At 45.3% G+C, this 22,767-nt stretch overlaps 1 protein-coding gene across 6 annotated transcripts; it reads right to left on the bottom strand.

Moving 5' to 3' along the window:
* Nucleotides 1-11: 11 nt before the first annotated feature.
* Nucleotides 12-22,175, bottom strand: Phc1 (polyhomeotic homolog 1). Of its 6 annotated transcripts, none has more exons than XM_035448498.1 (15): nt 22,154-22,175; nt 18,758-18,915; nt 16,996-17,106; nt 16,059-16,139; nt 15,275-15,424; nt 14,467-14,622; nt 7,749-8,238; nt 5,464-6,257; nt 4,782-4,929; nt 4,341-4,552; nt 3,341-3,455; nt 2,468-2,576; nt 1,927-2,077; nt 1,289-1,520; nt 12-1,024 (listed from the first exon to the last, which is right to left on the bottom strand). In XM_035448498.1, exons 2-15 carry the CDS (start codon nt 18,869-18,871, stop codon nt 870-872), a joined length of 3,018 nt encoding a protein of 1,005 aa, XP_035304389.1. In that variant the 5' UTR covers nt 18,872-18,915; nt 22,154-22,175; the 3' UTR covers nt 12-869. The 6 variants fall into 6 exon arrangements, with proteins under 6 accessions (XP_035304389.1, XP_027285164.1, XP_027285165.1 ...); XM_027429363.2 differs by lacking the exon at nt 22,154-22,175 and adding an exon at nt 21,534-21,669; XM_027429364.2 differs by lacking the exon at nt 22,154-22,175 and adding an exon at nt 21,554-21,659.
* Nucleotides 22,176-22,767: the final 592 nt, after the last annotated feature.

Genomic DNA, 22,767 nt, shown 5'->3' with positions numbered 1-22,767 from the left:
AAGACAATGGAGACCAACTTTCAGCCTTTTACTGAGGAAGAAAAAATATTTAATATTTTGTTTGTTGTATAAGGAATAGTGCCTAAGGCAGGTGCTTACAATCCTGACCTTAGCCCCACACACTCCTGTTTTGTAAAGCTATAGGAAAGAGCAGAGTTGGGACAGAAAAGAAAGGGTTGAAGATAACAAATCAGAAGGGAGCGGAGATGCAGAAATAATGACAACAGCCACACGTGTGTCAAACACCTTTAGTCCCTGCAGCAAATCAGATACCAACCAAGTGTCTACACTGGCTGGTGACCCTGCCATGGATGCAGGAAGAAATATTCAGTACTAAGGGTAGAAAATGATAACAGAAAACTGAGCTACAGCTACAATGAGACAATCCAGAGAAGGAGAGTATCAGGTTTTTCTACTTGTGTCACACAAGCTAGGAAAACTGACCTCTCCCATGGGGAGGGAAACCTACATGTCACCCATTTCCTTGCCTTACCATACAAGACATTCTTCCTCTTGGAGAAGTGAGGCCCTGGCTAGTCACTCCACTCGGGGATAAGGTTGAGCTGTCCTAGTGTCTAGTCTGCCTGCTTGAAAACTGGATTAGGGTAGGTGTGAATAGTGAGAATGGTTTTGTGTGTGTGTGTGTGTGTGTGTGTGTGTCCGCGTGCGCGTTGTGTTTTAAGGTGAAACCCAGAGAAAATGGCAAAGCTGCCACCATGTAGCACCAGCAACCAATTCTTCCACTTCTGTCTCCATACCCCCCCCATAGGGGGTCACATAAGAGGAACAGCTCGCTGGTCCCTGCAAAGTCTGCTGGCCCCAGGTTGATTGGGGCATGTTCGTTAGGCTGATCTGTGCAGACAGCCACATTAGGTCTCCTTGAGGACATTGATCTTGGCACAGATCTTGAGGGCAGGACCTAATTTGATGTTCATGGCACTCATAAGATGTTCTTCTTTAAGTAATAAAAGGGCCTGTCCATCAATCTCCTGGGAACGAAACTCTTCAGCAATCTCTTGGCAGCCTAAAAGGAAAAGATGGGAACACGTGAGAAACAAATAGCAAAAAAACAAACAAACAAACAAACAAAAAACGCAGACACTGTAATTAATGGTGTTGGCCCAGAAGGAAATTAATGAAGTACACTGTAGGAAAGCAACCAGAATAATTACCAAAGAGCCTCTGTGCTGCCAGACACAAGGCTAGCTGCTGACAGGTCAGTCAGGCGCCCTTGTGGGATGGCCTAGAGGAAATGTGGGCCTAGATCAGCTGAAGAGGCTCCCAGTACCTTGCAAAGAAGCAATGAACTCGTAGACCTCCTCTACACTCCATCGGCTGGGATTACTGGACAGGAACACAGGATTGATGCCATGTAATTCTGGTGTGGGTGGAGCTGTGATGGTGTTTCCTAGGTCACGTTCTCCATGTCCAGATCTTACTGACAGTGGCCCAGGAGATGTTGGGGAGAGTGCTTCATCATAACTGGAATTATCCGAGCCTCGGCTAGAGTCCTCTTGGCCCTTTAGAAGAGACAGCAAAATGGTGCAGCCAGCTAAGACTAGCGTCATGAGTTCCTTCTCCCTCCCCAACTATCCTGGGCTAGACAGGAGAACTTTGTCATAACAGGTGAACTAAAGCTGGACTTCATTTGCAGATACACAAAACCTACTCTAAAGCATCGTTCAAATATGAACTGTATCATTTCTTTGGTTTTCCCCTGAATTATCTCAAGTACAGGGTAGAATTTATTACATGGATGTATAAACTTGTAGTCAGAAGAAAGAAGATAGGACATTCTCTTACAATATGGATCAACATAGTGCCAAACTAGAGTTCTGTACCCAGTGCTTTCACCTAGGCAAAGGAAGGGCCCTCCTAGGGAAGAAGGGGCCTTCATGGCTAGCTAGCTCTGTGACAGCAGCTCACCCGATGGCGTTTGCCCTGGATCTTGGCACGAGCAATGTCAGAAGAGCTGCGACGGGCTCCACGCCTCCGAACACGGGCATAACTGGCTTCCTGAAACTCTTTCATTTTTTTCCTCTTCAAGCGGAACTGGTGGCTACAGCTCACATTGTACCTACAGGTCAGTGTATATATAAGACATCACGGTGCTGTGAAAACGACACACTGCCCTTTCATAAGTATGAACTGGTATTTTAAGAGTTGATTTGGGGGCTGGGCGTTGGTGACGCACGCCTTTAATCCCAGCACTCGGGAGCAGAGGCAGGCGGATCTCTGTGAGTTCGAGGCCAGCCTGGTCTCCAGAGCGAGTGCCAGGATAGGCTCCAAAGCTACATAGAGAAACCCTGTCTCGAAAAACCAAAAGAAAAAAAATAAATAAATAAAATAAAAAAGAGTTGACTTGGGAACAGAATGAAAACAAAGAGGGATAAAGCACCGTTAGGAAAAGGGACAGAACATTCAATGGGAAATCCAATGAGGGTTAGCTGGCTGGGGCCCGGCATACCTCTTTGCACATGTCATGGAGCAAAACCTCTTAGAGCCTCGAAACTGCTCTTCTGGGGCGTACTTCCCACAGTACTCACACTTTAGGAGATTTGCTTTCTTATCTAACTCTGAAAAGCAAGGCATTCTTGAGTTAAGAAAAGTCTCTGCTGCCCCACAATTACTTTAGGCTCAGAGCTGGATACTAATTCTCTTTAGGGTTTTCTGCAAAGACCTACACACCCAAAGACTTGTCCCTCAAGAAGAGTATGGTCTGGCATAAGAGTACAGGCCTATAAGCACAGGGAAACTGAGGCAGGGAGGTGAACAAGAGTGAGCCTGGGCTACATCGCAGCAAGTCAGAGACCTGCGTAGGTGCAGGGCAAGACTCGGAGAGAGGTGAGATTTAAAATCTTCTTAACCTTAAGTCAGATCATTTCCATGTCAGCTATTTTTTTCAAATGTCAATCATTTTTTTCAGGCTCAACTCAGATTTCTGACAGGACTCTGTTCTGAATATGGAAGAAGAACTGACCAATATATAGAAAGATACAACACCCTTCTTCCACAAAGACTTACAAAAGCACAGGCAAAACTTTAACAGTGCTTTCTGTATGGTTCCACACGCTCAGCAGACCACGTCTGTGCAAGGCAGACTTTACCTAAATTCCTACTTTAGATGCACAAAGACCACGTAAGTGTGCTGACCCAAGCCTATAATCCCTAGATGCAGGAGGGTCTGAAGTTAAAGGCCAGCCTGGGCTACATGGTGATATCTTGTCTGAAAAGAATGAAATCCAGGGCTGTAGCTCACTAGAACTCTTGCATAACATGTGCCTCAGCTGGGATCAATCCCCACCCCACCAAACATCTCCATTGAGCATCTAATACTTACCTACAGAGGGGCTGTCTCCGCCCAGTGGGCCACCTGACTGACTCTCATTCAGCCCTGTCGGAAGGCCAGCCTGCAGTGGCTTCTCAGATTCCTTCAATAACTGAGAACATCCCACCTGTCCCAGACAAAGACCAGTTAAGGTAGCCTAGTTCCTTTTTGCCCGTCTACAGCCTTGCATGACATTTCCCAGGTCCCTGCCAGACGAGCTCTGAGTTGAAGGCCAAATCTGGCTCACAGGGGATCTCTTACATCTTTTTCTCTTAAGATTTTTTTTAAGGGGGTGGGGGAGTTGGGGCAGAGTCTCATTGTATAGCCCTGGCTATCCTAGAAGTTGCTATGTAGACTGGGCTAGCCTTGAACTCAAGAGATCTACCTGCTCTTCTGCTACCTAAGGGCTCAAAAGTGTATGCCAGCACACCCAGCCAGAGGTGTGTGTGTGTGTGTGTGTGTGTGTGTGTGTGTGTGTGTGTGTGTGTGTGCACGCTCATGTGCATACACATGAGGTAACCAAAGTCGGATACTCAAGAACTGGATTTAGTATAAGTGGTTGTAAGCTGTGTGACATGGGTGCTGGGAATGCACCTCGGGGTCTACTGCTGAGGCATCTATCTCTTCAGCCCAGGATCTGTCTCTAACTGGCTTCTTCCATCTAAGTCACTTAAGAATAGATTCTTACACTTACTCCCTCCTATTGAGTCCTTTCATCCACAAAAGTGCAAGGAATGTAAGAGGAATCAAGATGACCAGGTTTGGTCCTGGTTTCCTTCATTATGCAGCCACCTAGTGTACTTAACTAAACACTATAGTTTTGAAAGCAATCTTCCTGCCTTCTGGCCCCAGTGTTCTCACTTTCTGCATTCCTTCCCTCCCCTGTAACTACATAAGCAGTATAATGAACCATTCTCTAAACAGTTCTGTGTTTTCTGTTTTTAGAGGAATCTGAAAAGAAACAACTAAGATGTTCTCTCTGTCCCCTCCCAGACCCACTTGAAGCCCTCACCGGGAAAGGCTCTGCTCCCTCCTGGATAACAAAGCCTTCAATGATGTGTGTGAGGATCTGTGGCTTCACAATGGCCTGTGGGGGTTTTGAGTCACCCATCTGTCTGGACATCAAGGCTAGAGTAGGAGGTGGTGCTGATGGGGTAGGGGCCAAGGCTACTAAGTCACTGCTTGGAGGATTAGCATTCAAACTGGCCATTGGTTCAGCTTTCTCTGAAAAAAAAAAAAAAAAAATCACACACACCTTAAGGAACAGCTATGACTCCCTATTCCCAAGGCAGCTTCATCTCCCACAACATGCTCATCTTCGATCATTCACCATGAGCCCATGTTTCTCTATCAATTTACTGCTCATCAAGTTCAGGCCCATTTCCTACTGAACTGGATTTATTTATCTTTTAGCTCGCTGGGGACATTTCTGTTATAGACGTTGGTCACTCACCTCCAACATTGTTCTTCTCCTCCATTACCTTTGGGCTCTCTGATGCTGGGGATGCCTTTGCAGGAAGCATAGAACCCAATGTGGAGCTGTCATCTCTCTCCTCCTCAGACTCAGCTTTTCGTTTCACAGCCAATGTCTGGGGTTTACCCTGTAAGATGAACCAACAAGAAAGTAGCTAAGATCCAGGAGTGAAAGGAAAACTGTAATTGCATACTTCTGGAGGATATTCTTAGTTCCAGATGCTCAAAGTTGCTTACTTCCTTTGAATACACTAAACCTCTTGGTCATCCCCAATTAGTGTAACTTCTGCATCAGGACAAGAAAGACATCACTTCATCCTGACTTGGGATTGAAAGACTCATTGTCAAGTAATAACTGATGGCTTTACAAAGACAGACTTGGTTAAGGCACTCTTGAGCTAACTAATATACATATAAAACCCTCAGGCTTTAGTAATGAATTTAGGAATTTGAAATTGACATTTTATATATATTTACATATGTTTATATAAACATATCTAACATATATAAACATATATAAAAATCTCTTTTAAAAAAGAGCACATACATGCCACCATTTGCCTTCTCAACTCTTCATTCACTTAGTCAATTAAGTTCTATTTCCACTCAGTCCCAAGCCCACTCAGCTAGGAATATCTTCAAAATGATCAGACATCACTCACCGGCAGGTGCACAGACTGCATGTAGAAAGCAGCAGGGACTTGGGCCACCACAGGGGAGGAGGCTGTCGGCCCACCCTTTACCACATGTGCTGTTCCCTGCACAGGAGCAAGGGTCATCCCAGGGGCCAATGCAGGAGAACACTCCTGGAGTGCCCCAGAAGCCTGTGATGAAGGTGGTGAGGAGGCCAGATGGGCTTGGCCAGGCTGGACTGCCCCTGGCATTCCCCGGGAAGTAGGTACAGCAGCTGCCAGCTGTGCTAATCCCAAAGCCTGTGCCTGGGCTGTACCTGGCTGCCGAGTACCCACAACTTGCACAGGGATATGTGGTGGTGGTTGCTGGGTAGCTGACATCTTAGCAGCTCCTAGTTGAGGAGGTTTGATGGGTGCTACAGGTGGTTTGGACTGAATGGGGATGGGTGGTTTGGGGGTTGGGTCAGGTGGAAGAGACAGGGGTGAAGACTGAAGCATGGGTTGGACCACCAGGGTCTGAGCTTGCTGTTGGGACTGGGAAGGTGGGACCTGCTGAGTAGGGGGGACCTGGGGTGTCTGAGGGGCAGTGAGGGTTGTTGCTTGTTGCTGCTGCTGCTGCTGCTGCTGCTGTTGCTGCTGCTGCTGCTGCTGTTGCTGGGCCAACTGGAGGTGTGTAGCTGTGTGGAGCAGCTGGGACTGGCGGTGCTGGAACTGCTGCTGGTGGTGGATGGCAATCTGCTGCTGGATCACTACTTGCTTCTGCTGGAGGTGGATCTGCTGCTGCTGCTGAATCAGTGAATGGGGCTGGATCTGTGTGTACGTGGCTGTGTGTGAAACAAGCCAGAATGCAACAAAGAGGAAAAGAACAGAAAACGATAATCCTTCTCCATTAAAACCAATGTTGCAGTCAATGAGTGCAAATCTCATCATCTGGGAATCAGACAGTGAATGGAAGGAAGTCTAGCCTTCATGGAACTTGAACAGCACGAGATTCACACTCTTTCCACTGAGTTAGACATTACTGACTACCTCCAGGACAAAGATCTCAAGGGCACAGCCTGGAAGCTCAGGAGAATCAGGCAAGTTCAGAGCCTGCCTGAGCAATTTAGTGACCTGTTTCTCAAAATACAAATTAAAAAGAAGGACAGGACTAGGGTGTAGTTCTGTTAGAAGCTTGCCTTGGCATGTTTAAGGCCTAGATTCAACCCTAAGCAATACCACACACACACACACACACACACACACAGGGAAGGAGGAGATGGAAGGAAGGAGGGGTCCCTTAAGTCAGTTCTTTTTTCTTTGCTATAACCATCCTACCACTCGGTAGCGAACAAAGAATGGCTGACCCCCTCTCCTTCATTACCTCAAGACTGAATCTGTTATTTTACTAATCTTGACATCCCTAGAACTGACTCCAGTGTTTGATACATAAGATGTATTTAATATTCATGGAAAGAAGAAATACCCATAGTTAAAGTATCAACGTCCTTACAAATGCCTCCATTTTTAAAGCTCATCACATTAGATAACCATCCACAGTCTTAAGGAAGCAGACACAGGCTCTGACTACTATTTCCTTTGCTGCACACTGGAGGTGACAGTCTCCGCCCTGCACATTATCAGACTGTCCAAAACACACAAAGCATGTGATCTGAAAGCACTTTGGGACAGAAAGGCTAAGGTATCTAAGCATCTAATATGGTAGTTTTTGTGATGAAATTATCCAAATATATCAAATGATTAAGGCAATGGAAACAAAGACAAGAACCAACATTACCAAGTATAGCCATTGGCTCTATTTGACCCAGTCTGAAAGCAAGTACAAACTAGGGTTATTGGTATTATTAATTCCCATTTGTCCTTACCATTAATACAAATCATAAGTCAGCCACACACACTAAACCATAGCTCCTCGTGCTGGTCTTGCATAGCCTTTAGTATTACACTATAGCTGCTTGGACTACCCACTAAAAAGAAAAGAAAATGTATCCTTTATGCTCCACTATAAGTTAACATGAGAACAGGGAATCTGCCTTTCGAAGATGTGTCTCTAGCACATTGGTTAATTCCATCAGAATTCAGTGAAATGAATAGAATAAACTGAAAACTCTGGGCCCCTATGAACATATGCAAAGTGCTTTCTAAGCAGTTTGCTGTCTGGAAGAAACTGGTAAGATCTTCATCTGTCACTGAGGTAGCAAGTTCAAGACTAACAAGATTCTCTTTCCTTCTGCCATTCCATGGCCAAGAGTTTTTTAAAAGTGGGGGGGGGGGTCTAAATTACTTCTGAGAGATTAATGGCATTGACGCCTTACCTGAGCTAATAAGCGTCTGGCTGGGGGCAGGTGTGGCCGTCCGTGTCAGGTTCATGCCCACATTCTGCTGGCCACTCCCATCTGCTTCTGCCTTCTTGGCTGCTGCACTTTCTGCCTCTGTTTGGCTGCCCTGGCTCACAGTCACTGTTTGAGCTGGGGGTAAGGGCTGCACCACTCCTGTGCCCTTCCTGGGACAGCTTCCACCGCCCAATCCTGAAGACAACTGACCCAAGCCCCCAGGTGCCTGGCCACCTCCACCTGGACCCATGGAGCCTGGGAGGCTATTCCCACTGCCTCCCCCAGCTTGACTAAGGTTGAGTGACTGCCCTGAGGCCCCAGAAGATGCCTGTGCCACAGCTAGGGCCTGGCTAGAAGCCTGGGAGAGTCCAGAAACAGGAGAAGCTCCAGGAGGAATGGCCTTCTGAGTAGAGCCTGGCATCTGGGGTCCTTGAGCCGAGGCCTGCTGGTTCCTCACTGCCAAGTTCTGCACCTGGAAGATAGCATATAGGGTGTGTATATCTCTGTGACTGACTCACAGGCACACACTACACTATAATCCTCCACAGCCCACCTGACTTCCACATCAATATACTTAAGTCCTTCCAGTCTCCCAAAGAGCTTTGTACACACATCTGAATCTTCAGTCTCTGTCATTCACTATCAAGTTTATCACCAAATTTCAACATGTATTCCTTCAAAATATGTCTCTGACATTCTCTTTACTCATATTCACTCAGAATCTACCAAATACCGACACTATACTCCGTGTACTGCCTTGGACAGTGGAAACGTGAGAATTATATGCTCTTGCTGCATGGTTTCTGTTAGAGTAGAAAATCAGCAAGTATAACACAGCAATATATATACAACTATAAACCAAGTTTATAGGAGTACAGAGGACGAAAATAACTCCAACTGGGAGACCAAAGATTCCTAAACAGAGGATGTTTGTCCCAAGGCTCAGAGGGGAGACAGCGAAGGGAAGGACCTAAAGCATTTCTAAAAGCATCTGCAAGGCCACAGAATCAAAAAATAACATCATGTTTTAATACAAACATTTCATTGTGTTGAGTTACAGGGAGCAGAAAAATAAAAAACAATAAAGGTAGTTGGAGCTATGCTTGGTCACTAAGAGCCTCCAGTGTTAACCATCTGAAATTAACCATCTGAATTGTAACTTACAAACAGCAAATTTAATCTGTCTTGTTTACTGTTAACAGTCCTAAAATGTAACACAGTTGGGCACGAACAGAGAAGGAGAGAAAAATAACTACCCAGTTGATTCTACCAATCAGAATACTATCACAATTCATCTTAATAATAATCAGAATAAACATGATAAAATCTATAGCTGAAGCCATTTCTTTGTAAATATTTTGAGGAAAAAGTTTCCATCATATCCTAATGATGATTTTCACATGTTTGGACACACACACTGGAATTCCACAATAGAAACGGCCAGGCAGCAGGATGGACCATGAAGAGTAACAATAGCTGGGTATTGTTACCCAAACAATAGTTTGGGTAACAACCCAAACTGCCATCCACAGAAGAAGGGCAGAATATTATATAAAAATTAGAATCTCAAATAATGACTGATAGATGCATGTATCTTGGTAATGTACTGTGAAGAGAACATTCTCAGGCAGGTGCAGAGACAGGCTGCTGTTATCCATGTTGCTGAGGCTGAGGCAAGAGGAAAACAAGACCAGTATTTGAGGCTGCTCTAGCCAACATAGCAAGATTCTGTCTCAAAGCTCAAAACTGTATTCTCAAAAAGATTTCATATAGCCAAGTTTCTTTAAATACAAATAAAAAACATGTCATATGCAAAATATATAACAATATATTACATATTGCTATTTAGATATTGTCATATATCACATACTGTTATATACAGTACACATGTATACATCTAAAAACATGGTATCTAGAGTCTACTTCAAATTAATCCATGGTCAGAAGGCAAGAGCCTGAACAGAATGGCCACATATTGGTAATTGTTGAAATTCAGTGGTAAAAACACAGATTCAATTTTGTGCACATATTTCAATTTCCCATGAAAAGTACTTTTCAAAGTAAATTTTAGAAATTTGTAAAGAGGTAATGATGCTATATTAAAAGGGACCAAGGGAAGAATGATGCTAGAAATCAGTAATATACTCAATACCATGGGTAAGGGCAGTTCTAGACATAGTGAAAAACTGCTCTCAATACATTATGTTTTTGGTTTGAAGCACTAGGGATTCAACCCAGGGCATCTTTCACATTCAAGGCAAGCACTCCACCACTGAGCTATACCCCTAGCCTGCTTCCTACTTCTATTAAAAATAGCTGAGTAAGAGGCTAGAGATATGGTTCAGAAAACTAAGGGTACTTACTGACCTTGCAGAGGACCCCCCCCCAAATTCTGCTCCCAAAACCCATATGGTGGTTCATACCCTCCTCTAACTCTAGTTGTAAGAGCTCCAACAGTCTCTGCAGGTCCCACATGCTACACATAAACTCAGGCAGGTATACATGTACAGAAATAAATAACTTTATTTAAAACTGCTATTTTTAAAAAGCGAGCCATGGGAGGAGACGATGCTAACCCATATCATTAGAGATGATCAAATTTTGTAAGTTACGAATAGAACCTTCCTTGCCTTCTTTGTGCATGTGAGTATTCATGTATGTGCAGCTGCTCATGTGTGGGGACACAGACAGACATGTGTACACATCCATATGCAGATCAAAAGCATCCATATGCAACTCCTCAGGCACTACCTTTTCTGAAATAATAGCTCTCGCTGTCCTGGAACTCACCTATTGGACTAGACTAACTAGACAGACAGCCAAGGAGCCATCTGTTTCTATCTCACCATCACTGGAATTCAAGTGAGCACAATGTGACTGGGTGGTTTTTTGTTTTGGTTTTTGGATCAGGGTTTCTCTGTGTAGTCCTGGAACTCACTCTGTAGACAAAGCTGGCCTCAAACTCACAGAGACCCACCTGCCTCTGCCTCCCGGGTGTTGGGATTAATGGCGTGCACCACTACTGCCAGCCTGCTTTACTGTTTCAACAAGGGTTGTGAATATGAACCTCAGGTCCAGGGTGAGCCTCTGTTGTTGTTTTAAAGTCATCTTGATAGAAACATGAAGAGGATTTAGAAGCATAGTACACCCAAGTGAAGTGAAGAACTTGGATCCAGAACAATGGGAGAGAAGACCAGTTTTGCAGAGGTGCCTGCAACCCCATCAAGAGTGAGAACTAGAGCAATTACACAGCTTCCCTTCCACAATGACCATTCCACAGTTTCCTACTCTCCCTACACTTCAGAACCACCTTCTCTGAAGACAAAGTGAAAACCAGGTTCATGGGCTCTACCTCTATGCATTTACCAGCATTACCCTTCCCTTCCTCCTAACAATGGGCAATCCTCTGCTCTGGACCCTTGCTCTCCTGCTTTTCTGGAAAGCTCAGCATATCAGCTCTCTCTTATTCTCGGCTCTATCAGTCACCCCTGGCTGTGTGAGCTGCCTGTGCCCCTCTCCCTGTCTGTGCCCCCTCCCCCAGCGTCACCCTCCTTTCCCTCCTCTCCAACCCTCCACTAAATAGTCTGTGCATCATCACACATGCTTCAGACTCAATTCGCCTTCAAGTTCAATCCCCCAACCCCTCTGAAGTAGCTCTCCCTCTAAATTAACAAATCACCCTTGTTTTCCTCTTTTATACTGACAAGAAATGAGTGGCCCCACCCCCTACACCCATATCCACCCATCTTGCACTATCCTGTTCCTTTGTCTTCAGGATACTCCACAGTGCAGACTTTCCCCCTCTCAGATGTTCTTCCCTGCTTCCCGTCAGCCCATCCATCACCTTCACATTTCCTAAGGGCTCATCCCTTAGGAACCTTCAGAGTTCTACTAAACATTCTTCTCTTCAGCCCATATGCTCTTCCTAAACAATTTTAAACATTTCCTTAACTTCAATAGATGCATCATCTATGTCTACCATTTTCACATGCTTAGCTCCAGGGTAGCTCTCCTAAACTCAAGCAGCATACACAGAGCTGCTGTCTTGGTATCTCACACGTCTCAAAAGCATCTCCAGTTTGGCATGTCCAAAGCTGAACTTCAACCCAACTGCATTTCTCCAGTCTTCATCTCATATGCAGTACCAACAGCTCGACAATGCTGTTTGCGACCTCACGCCTGGCAGGCGCCTCCTTCACGTCCCCCACACTGAGTCAGCTCACCTTCAATAGCGCCTCTTAATCTCAAACCCATTCATTCCTGGCCATCTTCATTGCTCTGCACACTAACACCATCTTTCTCCTAAATTATTCTTTTCCTATTAACACATTCAACAAAGCCTTTAAAGAAGAAGAAAAAAAAGGATACAGTCCCTGTCACTTTCATGCTTAAGGTCTTTCTCTAGCTTCCCATTACTCTTGATACAAGGCCTGAAGCCCTAAGCAGCCCCAAAATCGTGTGAGATGAGGTTCCTCCCAATAGTGTAGTCCTCCTAGAAAATCGACCATTTTATAATCCAGTGGACAAACCAACTCTTCTGCCCTCAGGATCTTTACATCATGTTTTCCAGGCAGTCAACATCTCCTTAGAGCCATATCTGGCTAACATCTATAGAGCCCATTTTAAATGTCACCTCCTTGACTTCTAGCCCATCCTATACTAATGTACCTTTCTTTATTCTTAGAACACCTTATTCTTGCTAATGAAGCAATTATTGTACCACTCAGGTAACTGTTTAATAGCTAGTACTTTAAAGGTTGATAATCTCCATAAATGTAAATATCATGACTTTCCTAAGCATTCAAGACTACAGAATGACTGATAATAGTTAACTAACAATAGTTAACAATCTTAAACATTAAGTCCACATATGATACAAGCACTTACAATCAACTCAATTAGTCCTCACAACACACCGTGCGTTGGGTATACTCTACAGTACAGATGAAGAGACCACAGGACAAAGACATTTGACCACTTGCTCAAGGTGCTATAGTTAAATGCAGAGCTGCAACCTGACCCAAACACTGTGTGCACATTCTAGCCACTATACTCATACTCAGTGTCAGCTGATGAATGGAGGGAGGGTGACTGGGTGGGTGGAAGGATGGATGGATGAGTAAAGAACTGCTACGAAAGCACAGCCAGTCTCCTCTTTGCCTTCCTCTGCTGCAAGAGCCTGCAAAGGTATCTTATAACTAGATGACCCCAATAGTCTTTTAGCAGTTCCCCTTCCCAGGCTCTTGCCCCTTCTTTCTGAAGTATTTTTCTTATTGTGTTCATCTACTGTCCAATAGCCAATAATGGTCTCTGCTATTATGAAGTTATCTACACAAAGTTAACTACAACCTCCTTTCCTTGGCTTTAGTCTCCTTCCTAATAATGGCATCTTCTAATATTAGGCCCATTGTCTTATTTACACTGTTTTTTATAAAACTGGAGATCCAATCCAATGTGCATGACAGGCAAAAGCTCTACCACAGAGCTACCTCAGAGTCCTGCTGTCACTACTACCCACTTACTTTGCAAGACTCTACTCAAGTATCCCGAAAAGTAACAATCAGTCCTTAAAACCAGGGTGTTGCCAAGTGGTGGTGGCACACACCTTTAGTCCCAGCACTCGGGAGGCAGAGGCAGGCTGATCTCTGTGAGTTCAAGACCAGCCTGGTCTACAAGAGCTAGTTTCAGGACAGCCTCCAATCTCGTAGACACTGCTGTCCCCCAAGCTCTTTAAAGAGTTGACTTATCTCTTTGAATCCTCCAAAGCTCTAAACATATATCCAACACAATATATTTATCTAGAAAAACAAGACAACCATTATAAGGCCCTAGTTTACAACTTGTCTGTTGTTAAGAGTTTCTTTTCAGCCTGGTCCCACAGCTGATTTGCCCCAAATAAACACACAGAGACATACTAATTATAAAACTGTGGGCCAATGGCTAGGGCTTTTTTATTGGCTAGCTCTGTTTAATTATTAACCCATTTCTATTAATCTAAGTATTTCCATGTGGTCTTTCTTATCTTACCAGACAAGGGCCCAGACCTGCTACTCCTCGGCTACATGGCGTCTCTCTCTGCCCCTCTCTATCCTCCTCCTTCCTCTTGTAGCCCCATCTATATTTCCTGCCTAGCCAACCAGTGTTTTATTCATCAACCAATAAGAGAAACATATATCCCCTATCACTTGTCCATGTGCTAAAAATGAAAATACATGTGTATTTTTCGAAAAGTCACAAAAAGTAAATGGAAGAAAGACTTTACTGAGAACATGAACAGGGACAGGAGACTGAAAGCTGAGAACTATAGTAAGTTAAGAACAAAAGGATCCAAATGGCCTACCAGCAACTCAGCCAGGGCTAGTTCACATCTAACTCTACAACCCTAACTGTGGGGGACATTTCTATGAGGGACTCAAGACTCAACAAAACTAAGCTACAGAGGACAAAACAATGCCCAGAAAAAATCAACTTGTGTTCTAAGACTTCCAGTTCCACAGGGATGGTCTTAGGAAATTCTACTTACTTCTTTTGCTCAAATCAGCTCACAAGTTTTAAGGGATTTATAGGAGTTGAGGAAAGGGAAGCCAAAACACACAAAGAAGGAATTATAAAAATCAATAAAGGGGCCGAGTGTGGGGCCTGGCCTATAGTCATCCCTTCATGCTCCCGGGCTTCTCCACAGTAAGTGGTTGCCACTGACCTGATCTGCATCTGCATGAACTCCCGGAGACTGAGCGGGTGGCACCTCCTGCTGGACTGCAGCCACTGCCCCATTAGGCATCAGGATGAGTTGGGAGGCTAGAGGCACATTCCGGCCCAAGGTCCGGTTAACCTGCAATAGGTTTCCCAGCTGTGGCTGGCGAGGAGAGGAGGAAGGAGAGGAAAGAGAAGAAAGAGAAGACAGAAGAAATGGAAGGAAAGGACCACAGGACAAAATAAACAGTAGATATTAAACAACTGAGCCTGCCCCTTTCCACACCAACCCAAGAACCTCTCATTCTCAAACGTGATGAATCATCCAGAAGAAAACATAGGATGTGCAGAAGACTACAGAATGATAACGAAGAGTCAAACATCAAAGACATTCAGACAAGGATTTTTAGACACATAGATCTATACAGAAATAGGTAAGCTGAGAGATACTTAGAATGTGTGTAGCCAAGTTGCACATTTAAAGGCTAGACTCATCTAACACTGATTTATCAAATGTCAAGTCCACATCCTCCAGCAGAGGATCTCAGTGTTATCTAAAAGCATCTTTTCTAGCCTACGTAAGGCACAGGGAGTAGATCAGCTTGTCTTTCAACATGTGGATGACCAGAATTAAATAAAACAGCTTTCAGGCTAAGGGTATCGCCCAGGGACAGAGCACTTGCCTAGTATGCATGAGGCCCTGGATTCCCTCCCTAACACCACAAAAGTAAATATATAAAATACATTCACTCTTTGCCAGGGAAGACAAAATATGAACTATGCCCTAGGACTGTTGTCGCTATGGCATGACTTACCCGCAGATACATCTGGGCCTGGGACTGGTTAAGGGGTGGGGAAGTGGTGTTCCCCAGTAACACAGACTGGGTCAAGGTGGTAGCACTGGGAGAGCTCACACTCTGGGATCGGCTGATGAGCTGGGCAGCTGATGTGGTCGCCAGATTGATCTGTACAGTACATAAAGGAACCAGGACTAAGGGTTTGAGGAGAAATCGAATATACAAAACAGACAACTTCAGAGTGGCACAATCAAGGACAGGGTGATACTTTCATGAAGTCAGGGGAAATAAATAATAACTTCCTATCCAAAGCTGTCATCCTAGACATTCTGGAGTATTACCAGAGCAAAAAGACAACAATCAAAAAGAAAGCCCACAACCACCACTGTCAACACTTGACAAAGGAAGGAAATGGACAGATTTTCTTTCTCTCTGAAAAAAGCAACTTTTCGTTTGCTATCTCTTCTCCCCTAAGATTTTCTCCTTCCTTCTTTAGGTTTACCCATTTAAAGACTCCTACATAACAAGCCATACACAGTAGTCCATGCCTATAATCCCAGCACTCAGGAGGGAGAGGCAGGAGGATCACTGTAAATACAAGGCAGCACGGACTAGCTAAGGAAAGCCTGTCTGAAAACAAAGACTCCTACACAGATTCAAACAGGTTCCCTGTTCTTTTATTGCCAATAAGAGCAATAAATAGTCACTGATGACACGATAAGCCTTCTCAGATCATCTGCAAAGTCTAATCAGAGCAGACTTGGACAGACACTGCCTGCCCTCAAGGAGAGACAGCACTCACCGAGGCCTGGGTGGTAGCGGTCTGCTGCTGTGCAGTGCTGCTGTTTGGAGAGCTAGCCTGACGACTGGCAGCAATCGTGGCCTGTTAAAGGGAAGCGTAACAGAAACAATGAAAAGGCTGTGTCTCTCTGTCTTCTAGTATTAATTCAAAGCACAAAACAGAGATTTCAGGTAAGAACACACAGACTCTACACTGGAGTAAGGGAAAAGTACAACATTATCCTGGCAACCTCAGACAACCATATAAGCCTGCCCCATAACCTCAGGGCAGTGGGCAGTCAACCCGCTCCCTCTTTCACTCTCTGTAAAATGGAAGAACTCCGCCTTCAAGTTATGTCATGAGTCACTGACGCATCTAATGCAGAGCTGTCCAATACAACATCAAATGAGCCGCATAAGTTCCTACTCTGCATATTTAAAAAGTATTAAGTGGGATAATATAAATTTCAGTAACTTATTTAATACAATACATACAGAATAAATATTATCATCTGGGGAAGGATAGGGAGATAGGATTAAACCCAGAGTTTCACACATCTAAGGTACATGCTTTTACCTCAAGGATCCATCTCTGCCCCAAATATTATCATCTCAACATAAACTAGTATAGAAGTTATTAAGGTATCTCACCTTCTTTTGTCAATCAAAGTCTTCTATCATCTTATAGTGAACTTGAACTAGCCACATTTCAAGTACCCAATAGCTAATATGGCTGGTAGCTAGCATATTAGACAGAGCAGGTCTACAACACAACCATTCCAGCTAAAAGTCTCCCACAGTTCATACTGCAACCCCAGCAGAATCTAAGAACCATCCTTTCTCCTATAAGTAGAGGAGGCAAAGGCGGGCTTTGGTGTAAGATACAGACTGCTCCTCTACCCTAAAACCTTCAGTGCCTGACCTCTCCCTCCTGTCCCAACTGGCTGCTGACCTCTCACCTGCTGAACGGCTGCCAGGCTGTGCAACTGGGCATTACTGAGCTGCTGCTGGAGCATGAACTGGTGGAAATACTGAGCTGCATTGGGCTGCCGCTGCAAGGCTTGCAGAGCCTAGAAGACAGGGTACAGAATCAGGACCAGTCATTCCTGATCCCATGTGCATCACTGTGACTGCCAGAGAGGCAGTCAGGAAGGAGATGGAGGCTGAACCACCACCAGTATCTAATTCATTGTTACTATGTTGGATCCAGTAGTCTATACAGCCATCTAAAACAAGATAAACAACTGATTATATGGTCTGTCCTCACATACAAGGAAAAGCAAACCAGTGCACATGAACTTTTACTTCCCAAAATGAGTCCCGGAAATAAACAGCGAGGCCTAGACAAACTGCAAATAAATGGGATACTGATTAATATAAGGGAAAAAGCAGCACATGGTGACAGATGCATTCAAAGGAGTGAAGCAGGAAGATGGCGAGTTCCAGGCCAACCAGGGTTACAGAGTAAGCCATAGCTCAAATAAATAAATGTGCACTAATCATTAAAGGAAAAAGCTATACACTGTAGGTGTCTAGATAGATAGATTCCCTAAGCCTTTGCAGATAGATGACAGAAAAGTGGGAGTGACATCTGAACAATTCTACCAGGCAAAATTGTCAGCTAATTTATAAAAATGAAAATGATCATTTTAGTGTCAACTGGATTTTGCTATGTTCTTACTCTTTAATAATCACAACCGTTCTACCATAATCTTTTAAATAAAATGCTTCACTTCCAAACTGGATATTTAAAGCATGAGATTTGCTATTTGTCCAAAAGTAAATATCTAAAAAGGTTCATGATATTTCTATTAGTCAGAATAACTCATAAGCCCCAAAACTGAAAACCTGACTACTAGAACAGGAAAGAGGGCTCTGTGGGAAAGAGCATTTACAGCACAAGCCCAAGGACAACTTAAAACAAAAGGCCAGATGCAGTGGTGCACATCTGTAATCCCGGCACTCTTTTTTTCGGCTTGGTTGTTTTTTTTTTTTTTTTTTTTTTTTCAAGACAGGGTTTCTCTGAGTAGCTCTAGCTGTCCTGGAACTTGCTTTGTAAACCAGGCTGTCCTCAAACTCAGAGATCCACCTGCCTCTGTCTCCCAGGTGCTGGGATTAAAGGCATGCGCCACCATTATCTGGCTACCAGCACTCTTAAAATGAGATGGTAGATGGAGACTGAACTGGCCAGAAGCTCACGGGCCAACTGGAACTGTATATACTGTATAAACTGTGGAAATAAAACCCATAAGTTGTCCTCTGATTTCCACATATCCAGCACTATAAACACACACACACACACACACACACACACACACACACACACACACTAGTAAATAAGCAAATAAATATTTTTAAACAATTTAGAAAAATAGTTAATTAAAACCTAGTTAAATAGACTAAACCTTATTTATTCGTGTGTGAACTTTACAGTACTTCATGTTGAATCAATGAACCACACTTTCCGGCTCTTTTTCCGTATTTTTATTTCAAATTCTCACCAAGTTGCCCAAACTGCCTTGAACTCGGTACATAGCTAAAAACAAAACAAAGTAATCAAACATCATTTCGGGTTTACTTGCTCTAATTTTGTAAACTGCTAAGATTCTGAAGTGGAAGAAAGCCAATTCTTTTCCTACTCCAGAAAAATCTGGGGATGGTGATCTTCTGGCATCTTTGCTTAACCCAAGTCAATACTCACAGGCCTCTGCTGAGCCTCACCTGCACTGCTTGCCGTTCATACAGGGACATCTGTGCTATCTGGGGCCGAGAGCTGCCCCCAGAGCTGGAACTCCCATTGGTGGAGCTAGAGTTCTGCTCGCTCTCAGTCTCCATGATAGTATTCCAGGGTCCCCAAGGATGGTGCTCTGACTCAAGCCCTAGACAGGAATCAGCAAAGGGGCAAAGTTATACCTCGGATCTAAAATGCCACCTCAGATTATTATCATTATTATTCAAAACCCAGTAAGGCCACAAAGTATCTACAAATCCTTCTCTGAGGTATCAGAACTCCCAAATCTGCAACATGCTCTTACAATCATGTTTTCCTCACTCCATCGCCTTTTCAAGCTAGTCACTGTCTCAGAAGAAAGAACCTTAGACACACCTACTCCTGGATACCAACAAATAAAGTGACCAGACTATAACAAGCCACCTTACATTCCCCAGCACTTTCCAACAGTTTAAAAGTGACTCATTTAAAACTACTGTTATTTCCATCATACCATTGTCATCGTAACAATGGACAGCATTTCCTGTGAAGGCTCTAGTTGACTCCTTTCCTTGGCCTAGACCCTTCACCCATACTATTTTTTTACAGTGCTATATAGAATTATTGCCCCCATTTTATAGTAGTGGAAACAAGGGTTTTCTGTGTATCAAGTCTTTACACTACTTTGTCTTTTCCCAAAACAAAAAAAGCAAACAAACTAAAAAACAAAAACAAAAAACAAAAAAAGCAAAACAAAAAAAAACTGTCATTAAAGCAGTGTCATTCATTTTGAGTGTTCATTAGCCTCATTTTCTGGAGGAGAGCCCTGGATCCTGATGAGGTAGACAGAGTGGACAAGTCATGAAGGGGCCAAATACTGGGGACAGAAGAGCTAGCCTACTGACCACATAGCCAAAGTAGCTGACTGGCTACAGGCCAAGCTACTAATTAAAGCCTCAGGCTTGTCACTTCTCCTTATATAACGTCAGTGTCCCTATTAGCAAAAAAGGTAACAAAGTGAACATGTTACATACTCCCACAAAGGTAACATTCTGACTCAAATAAAATAAGATTCAACTTTACTAATGTGTAAGAATTTACCCTCTAGAAGCTACATCAAAATTAGCAAAAATAAATAGGAATACATGAGTCAAAAAAGAAAAAGAAACAGGAGAAGCAAACAGAAACATTCTTCTAAGGCGGCAATAAAATGAATATTTTTTCCTCCTTAATTTTTTCTTTCTTTTGCTAAACTTACACTGTATATTCTTTACTTTTGAAACACCAGACTAGAAATATCAGGTCACTAAATCACTATGTGATTTAAGAATGCTAATCTCTGACCACAATTTCTGTTTGTTTCATTAGATGAGAGGATTTATCTGAGGACTGCATCCCAAACAAGCAAACACCTATATAGACAAAAGTCAAACTCTCAGCCTTGGCAGTTAAAGTTGAGATTTCTCCTAATTCTCTTCCCAGCATCACCTCACCGCATCACTGTCCCCAGAGAACTCGACCCATTTTAGGAAGAGCCGATGTCACTCCACACATGGATAATGAAAGAGGTATAGACATCTTATCAGCTTCACCTTCAGTCTTTCTCCCCACATCTTTTGCCAAAATATCAAAGCACTAAACAGATACAGACCCATGAATCCTCAATATCAGCATGTGAAGAAAAAAAGTGGGTAAGGATTAGAGGCAGCATGGCACAGTTGTATGTATAGATTACTGGACTTAGCTCGCTGGACTCAGAGACATCAGACTGTTACTTGCAATAGAGGCTTGTATAAAAAAATGTTCATCAATTCAACGACCCCTTCGTTTCCCCCAGATCGTGAAACAGAAAAGGGACAATTTAAAGCCTTTCCATCGGGGAAACTGCCATCAAAGACCTCGAAGGCACACAAATCTACTCATTTTTAAAATTCACATTGTGAGTTCCAGATTAAGTCTAGGAAGTGAAGACAACAAAAACAGTTTAGGAGGCAACCTGAGTTAGAAATTAAAAACAGGGAGAAGAGCGAAAGGCCCTCCTAAAAGGTACCACCACCATTTGGGTGTGGATGTATAAGGATTCAACTGGGGTCGATGCACACCGAAGGGAGGGTTCTAGAAAGTAACACTGAGGTGGATACGGTACTGGGCCTATGGGGTCAAGTGTTGGAAGAAGTCCACGTCCCTGGGTATAAAACTCTGTTGCAGTAAGAATGGAGCGAGAAGCAGGGGTGGAGGGGGGGGTGCCTCGGCAAGACTCCCAGGGGTTCTTGCTCTACGCAGAACCGTGATGAAAACGCAGTTCCAAAAGAGAAATCAAACACACCGGGAGAAGGGGGTGGGTACAGCGCCGTGCCCGGGAGAGAACGGACTCGGTAAGCAGGGAAATGTACATTCTAATAGTAGGAGGGTTGAGCCAAGCAGGAGGGGCACAGAAGTCAGGGGACTGGAGCCTGGGGAGCCCGGCGGGGCGCGAGAAGCAGGGACGCAACCAGACAGCATGCTCGGAGGTTAAGGACCGAAGTCGGGGAAGGGAGGAATGAATGAGAAGACGAGCGGCCAGAGGCAACGAGGTGACGGACACACAGCACCGAGCACAGCGAGCGCAAAGCACGGAGACCGGGACGCGCAGCACCGGAGCACCGCAGAGCGCAGCAGAGCGGGAGGCAGGAGCGCGGCTGGGGGAGGTACCTGGGCGTTGCACACACCGAGGTGGCTGAGGAAACATCCCCGCGCCGCCGAGCCCCCGGGATGCGGCCCCTCCCCGGCCCGCGGCCGCCCGGTTACCTTCGCGCCCGGCTCCGTACCCGAGTCCTCGCGGGGGGCGTCCACCTCAGGGCGGGGGAGGGGGGGTCGCTCGGCCGGCCTCGGCGGCGCGCCGCCTCCTCCCCTTCCTGGAGGGGCGGGGGCCCAGGCGCGGTGGGAGGTGCCCGGCGCGGCCGCCGCTCCGCGCCCGCCCTCCCGCCGTCCCGCCCGCCGCGCCGCGGCTCCGCCAGGCCGGGGGTGGAGGGGGGGCGCTCGCGCGGGCCTGTCACTTCCTGCCCCGTCGCGAGGGTCGGGGGGGGGGTCTAGGCCGGGGGCCCGCGGGCCGGCGGGGGGGGCTGCGGGGAGGTGCTTCCGGGGCAGCCGACCCCTCCCGGCCCGCCCCCTCCCCGCGCCCGCCCTCGCGCGCGTCCCTCGCTTCCTGCCGGCGCCCGTTGCCATGGCGACGCCGCTCCCGGGCCTCCGCGCTCTAAGGCCGGAGTGGTGGCTTTTTTTTTTTTTCCTCTCTGTCTCTCTCTCTCTCTCCCCCCTGGCTGTGGGTCTCTTTCTCCTCCTTTCTTTCCCCCCTTCTTTCTCTCTGAATTCCGCTCGCCGTCTGGAAGGACGGAGCTAAGAAAGCGCTCGCCTCTAGAGGGGGGACTCACCTCCGAGAAGAGAGGGAGAGGGGAGAGGGGAGGGAAGTGACGTGAAAGGGGGGAAAAGAAGGTATTTTCTGCAGCTTCTGGGAATAGGGGCTCAAAAGAAAGGATCAAAGGGGCTAGCAGGCAGAGAGGGAGGAAGCGGGGCAAAGACCCCAGAGAAACGACGGTCTGTGAAAGGAAACAGAGCAGAGGGAAGGACAGAGGACGAAAGAGAAACTTTGACGTTGAGGGAACGGCGAGAGAATGCTGATTGTTTAATCCCTCGCCTCAACTCCAAGAAGGCGGGAAAGAACGCTGCACGGAAACTGAACCCGTTAGAAGCTGCAGTTCCTTTAAAAAGCAGGAACCTGGGGGGCAGCTTGCTTTGAATAACACTCGAGTCTGTGATTTCAGGGTTGATTGCGAGCTTGTGAATCTCTGAAGTCACATGCACATGTGAAAGAATTAGATCGCCCAAAACAATGGGAAAGGCGGGGTGTGAAGGGATTGAACAATGGTGCTGCCTTTGGAAAGACCGAACATATGGTGGGGGAGGTTCGTTTTATTCCTAACGCTAATTTATCAGGCTTTAGTTATGCTCAGTCCTTCGGGCTTCTTAGAACACCTACTGTGTGCCG

The sequence above is a fragment of the Cricetulus griseus genome, chromosome 8 (assembly GCF_003668045.3).
Source record: "Cricetulus griseus strain 17A/GY chromosome 8, alternate assembly CriGri-PICRH-1.0, whole genome shotgun sequence".
Taxonomy (NCBI): domain Eukaryota; kingdom Metazoa; phylum Chordata; class Mammalia; order Rodentia; family Cricetidae; genus Cricetulus; species Cricetulus griseus.
Note: the sequence above shows the minus strand (reverse complement) of the source record. Positions and strands in the feature narration are given on the sequence as shown.

What these genes read in the sequence shown, in the direction of transcription:
- Phc1 (XM_027429361.2), bottom strand. Translation starts at nt 21,474, where the DNA reads ATGTTTCCTCAGCCACCTCGGTGTGTGCAACGCCCAG. An exon ending in GCCTGGCAGCCGTTCAGCAG is followed by an intron (nt 16,140 to 16,995) that starts GTGAGAGGTCAG and finishes TCCCTTTAACAG; the next exon opens with GCCACGATTGCTGCCAGTCG. An exon ending in TCCATGACATGTGCAAAGAG is followed by an intron (nt 2,078 to 2,467) that starts GTATGCCGGGCC and finishes ACTGACCTGTAG; the next exon opens with GTACAATGTGAGCTGTAGCC.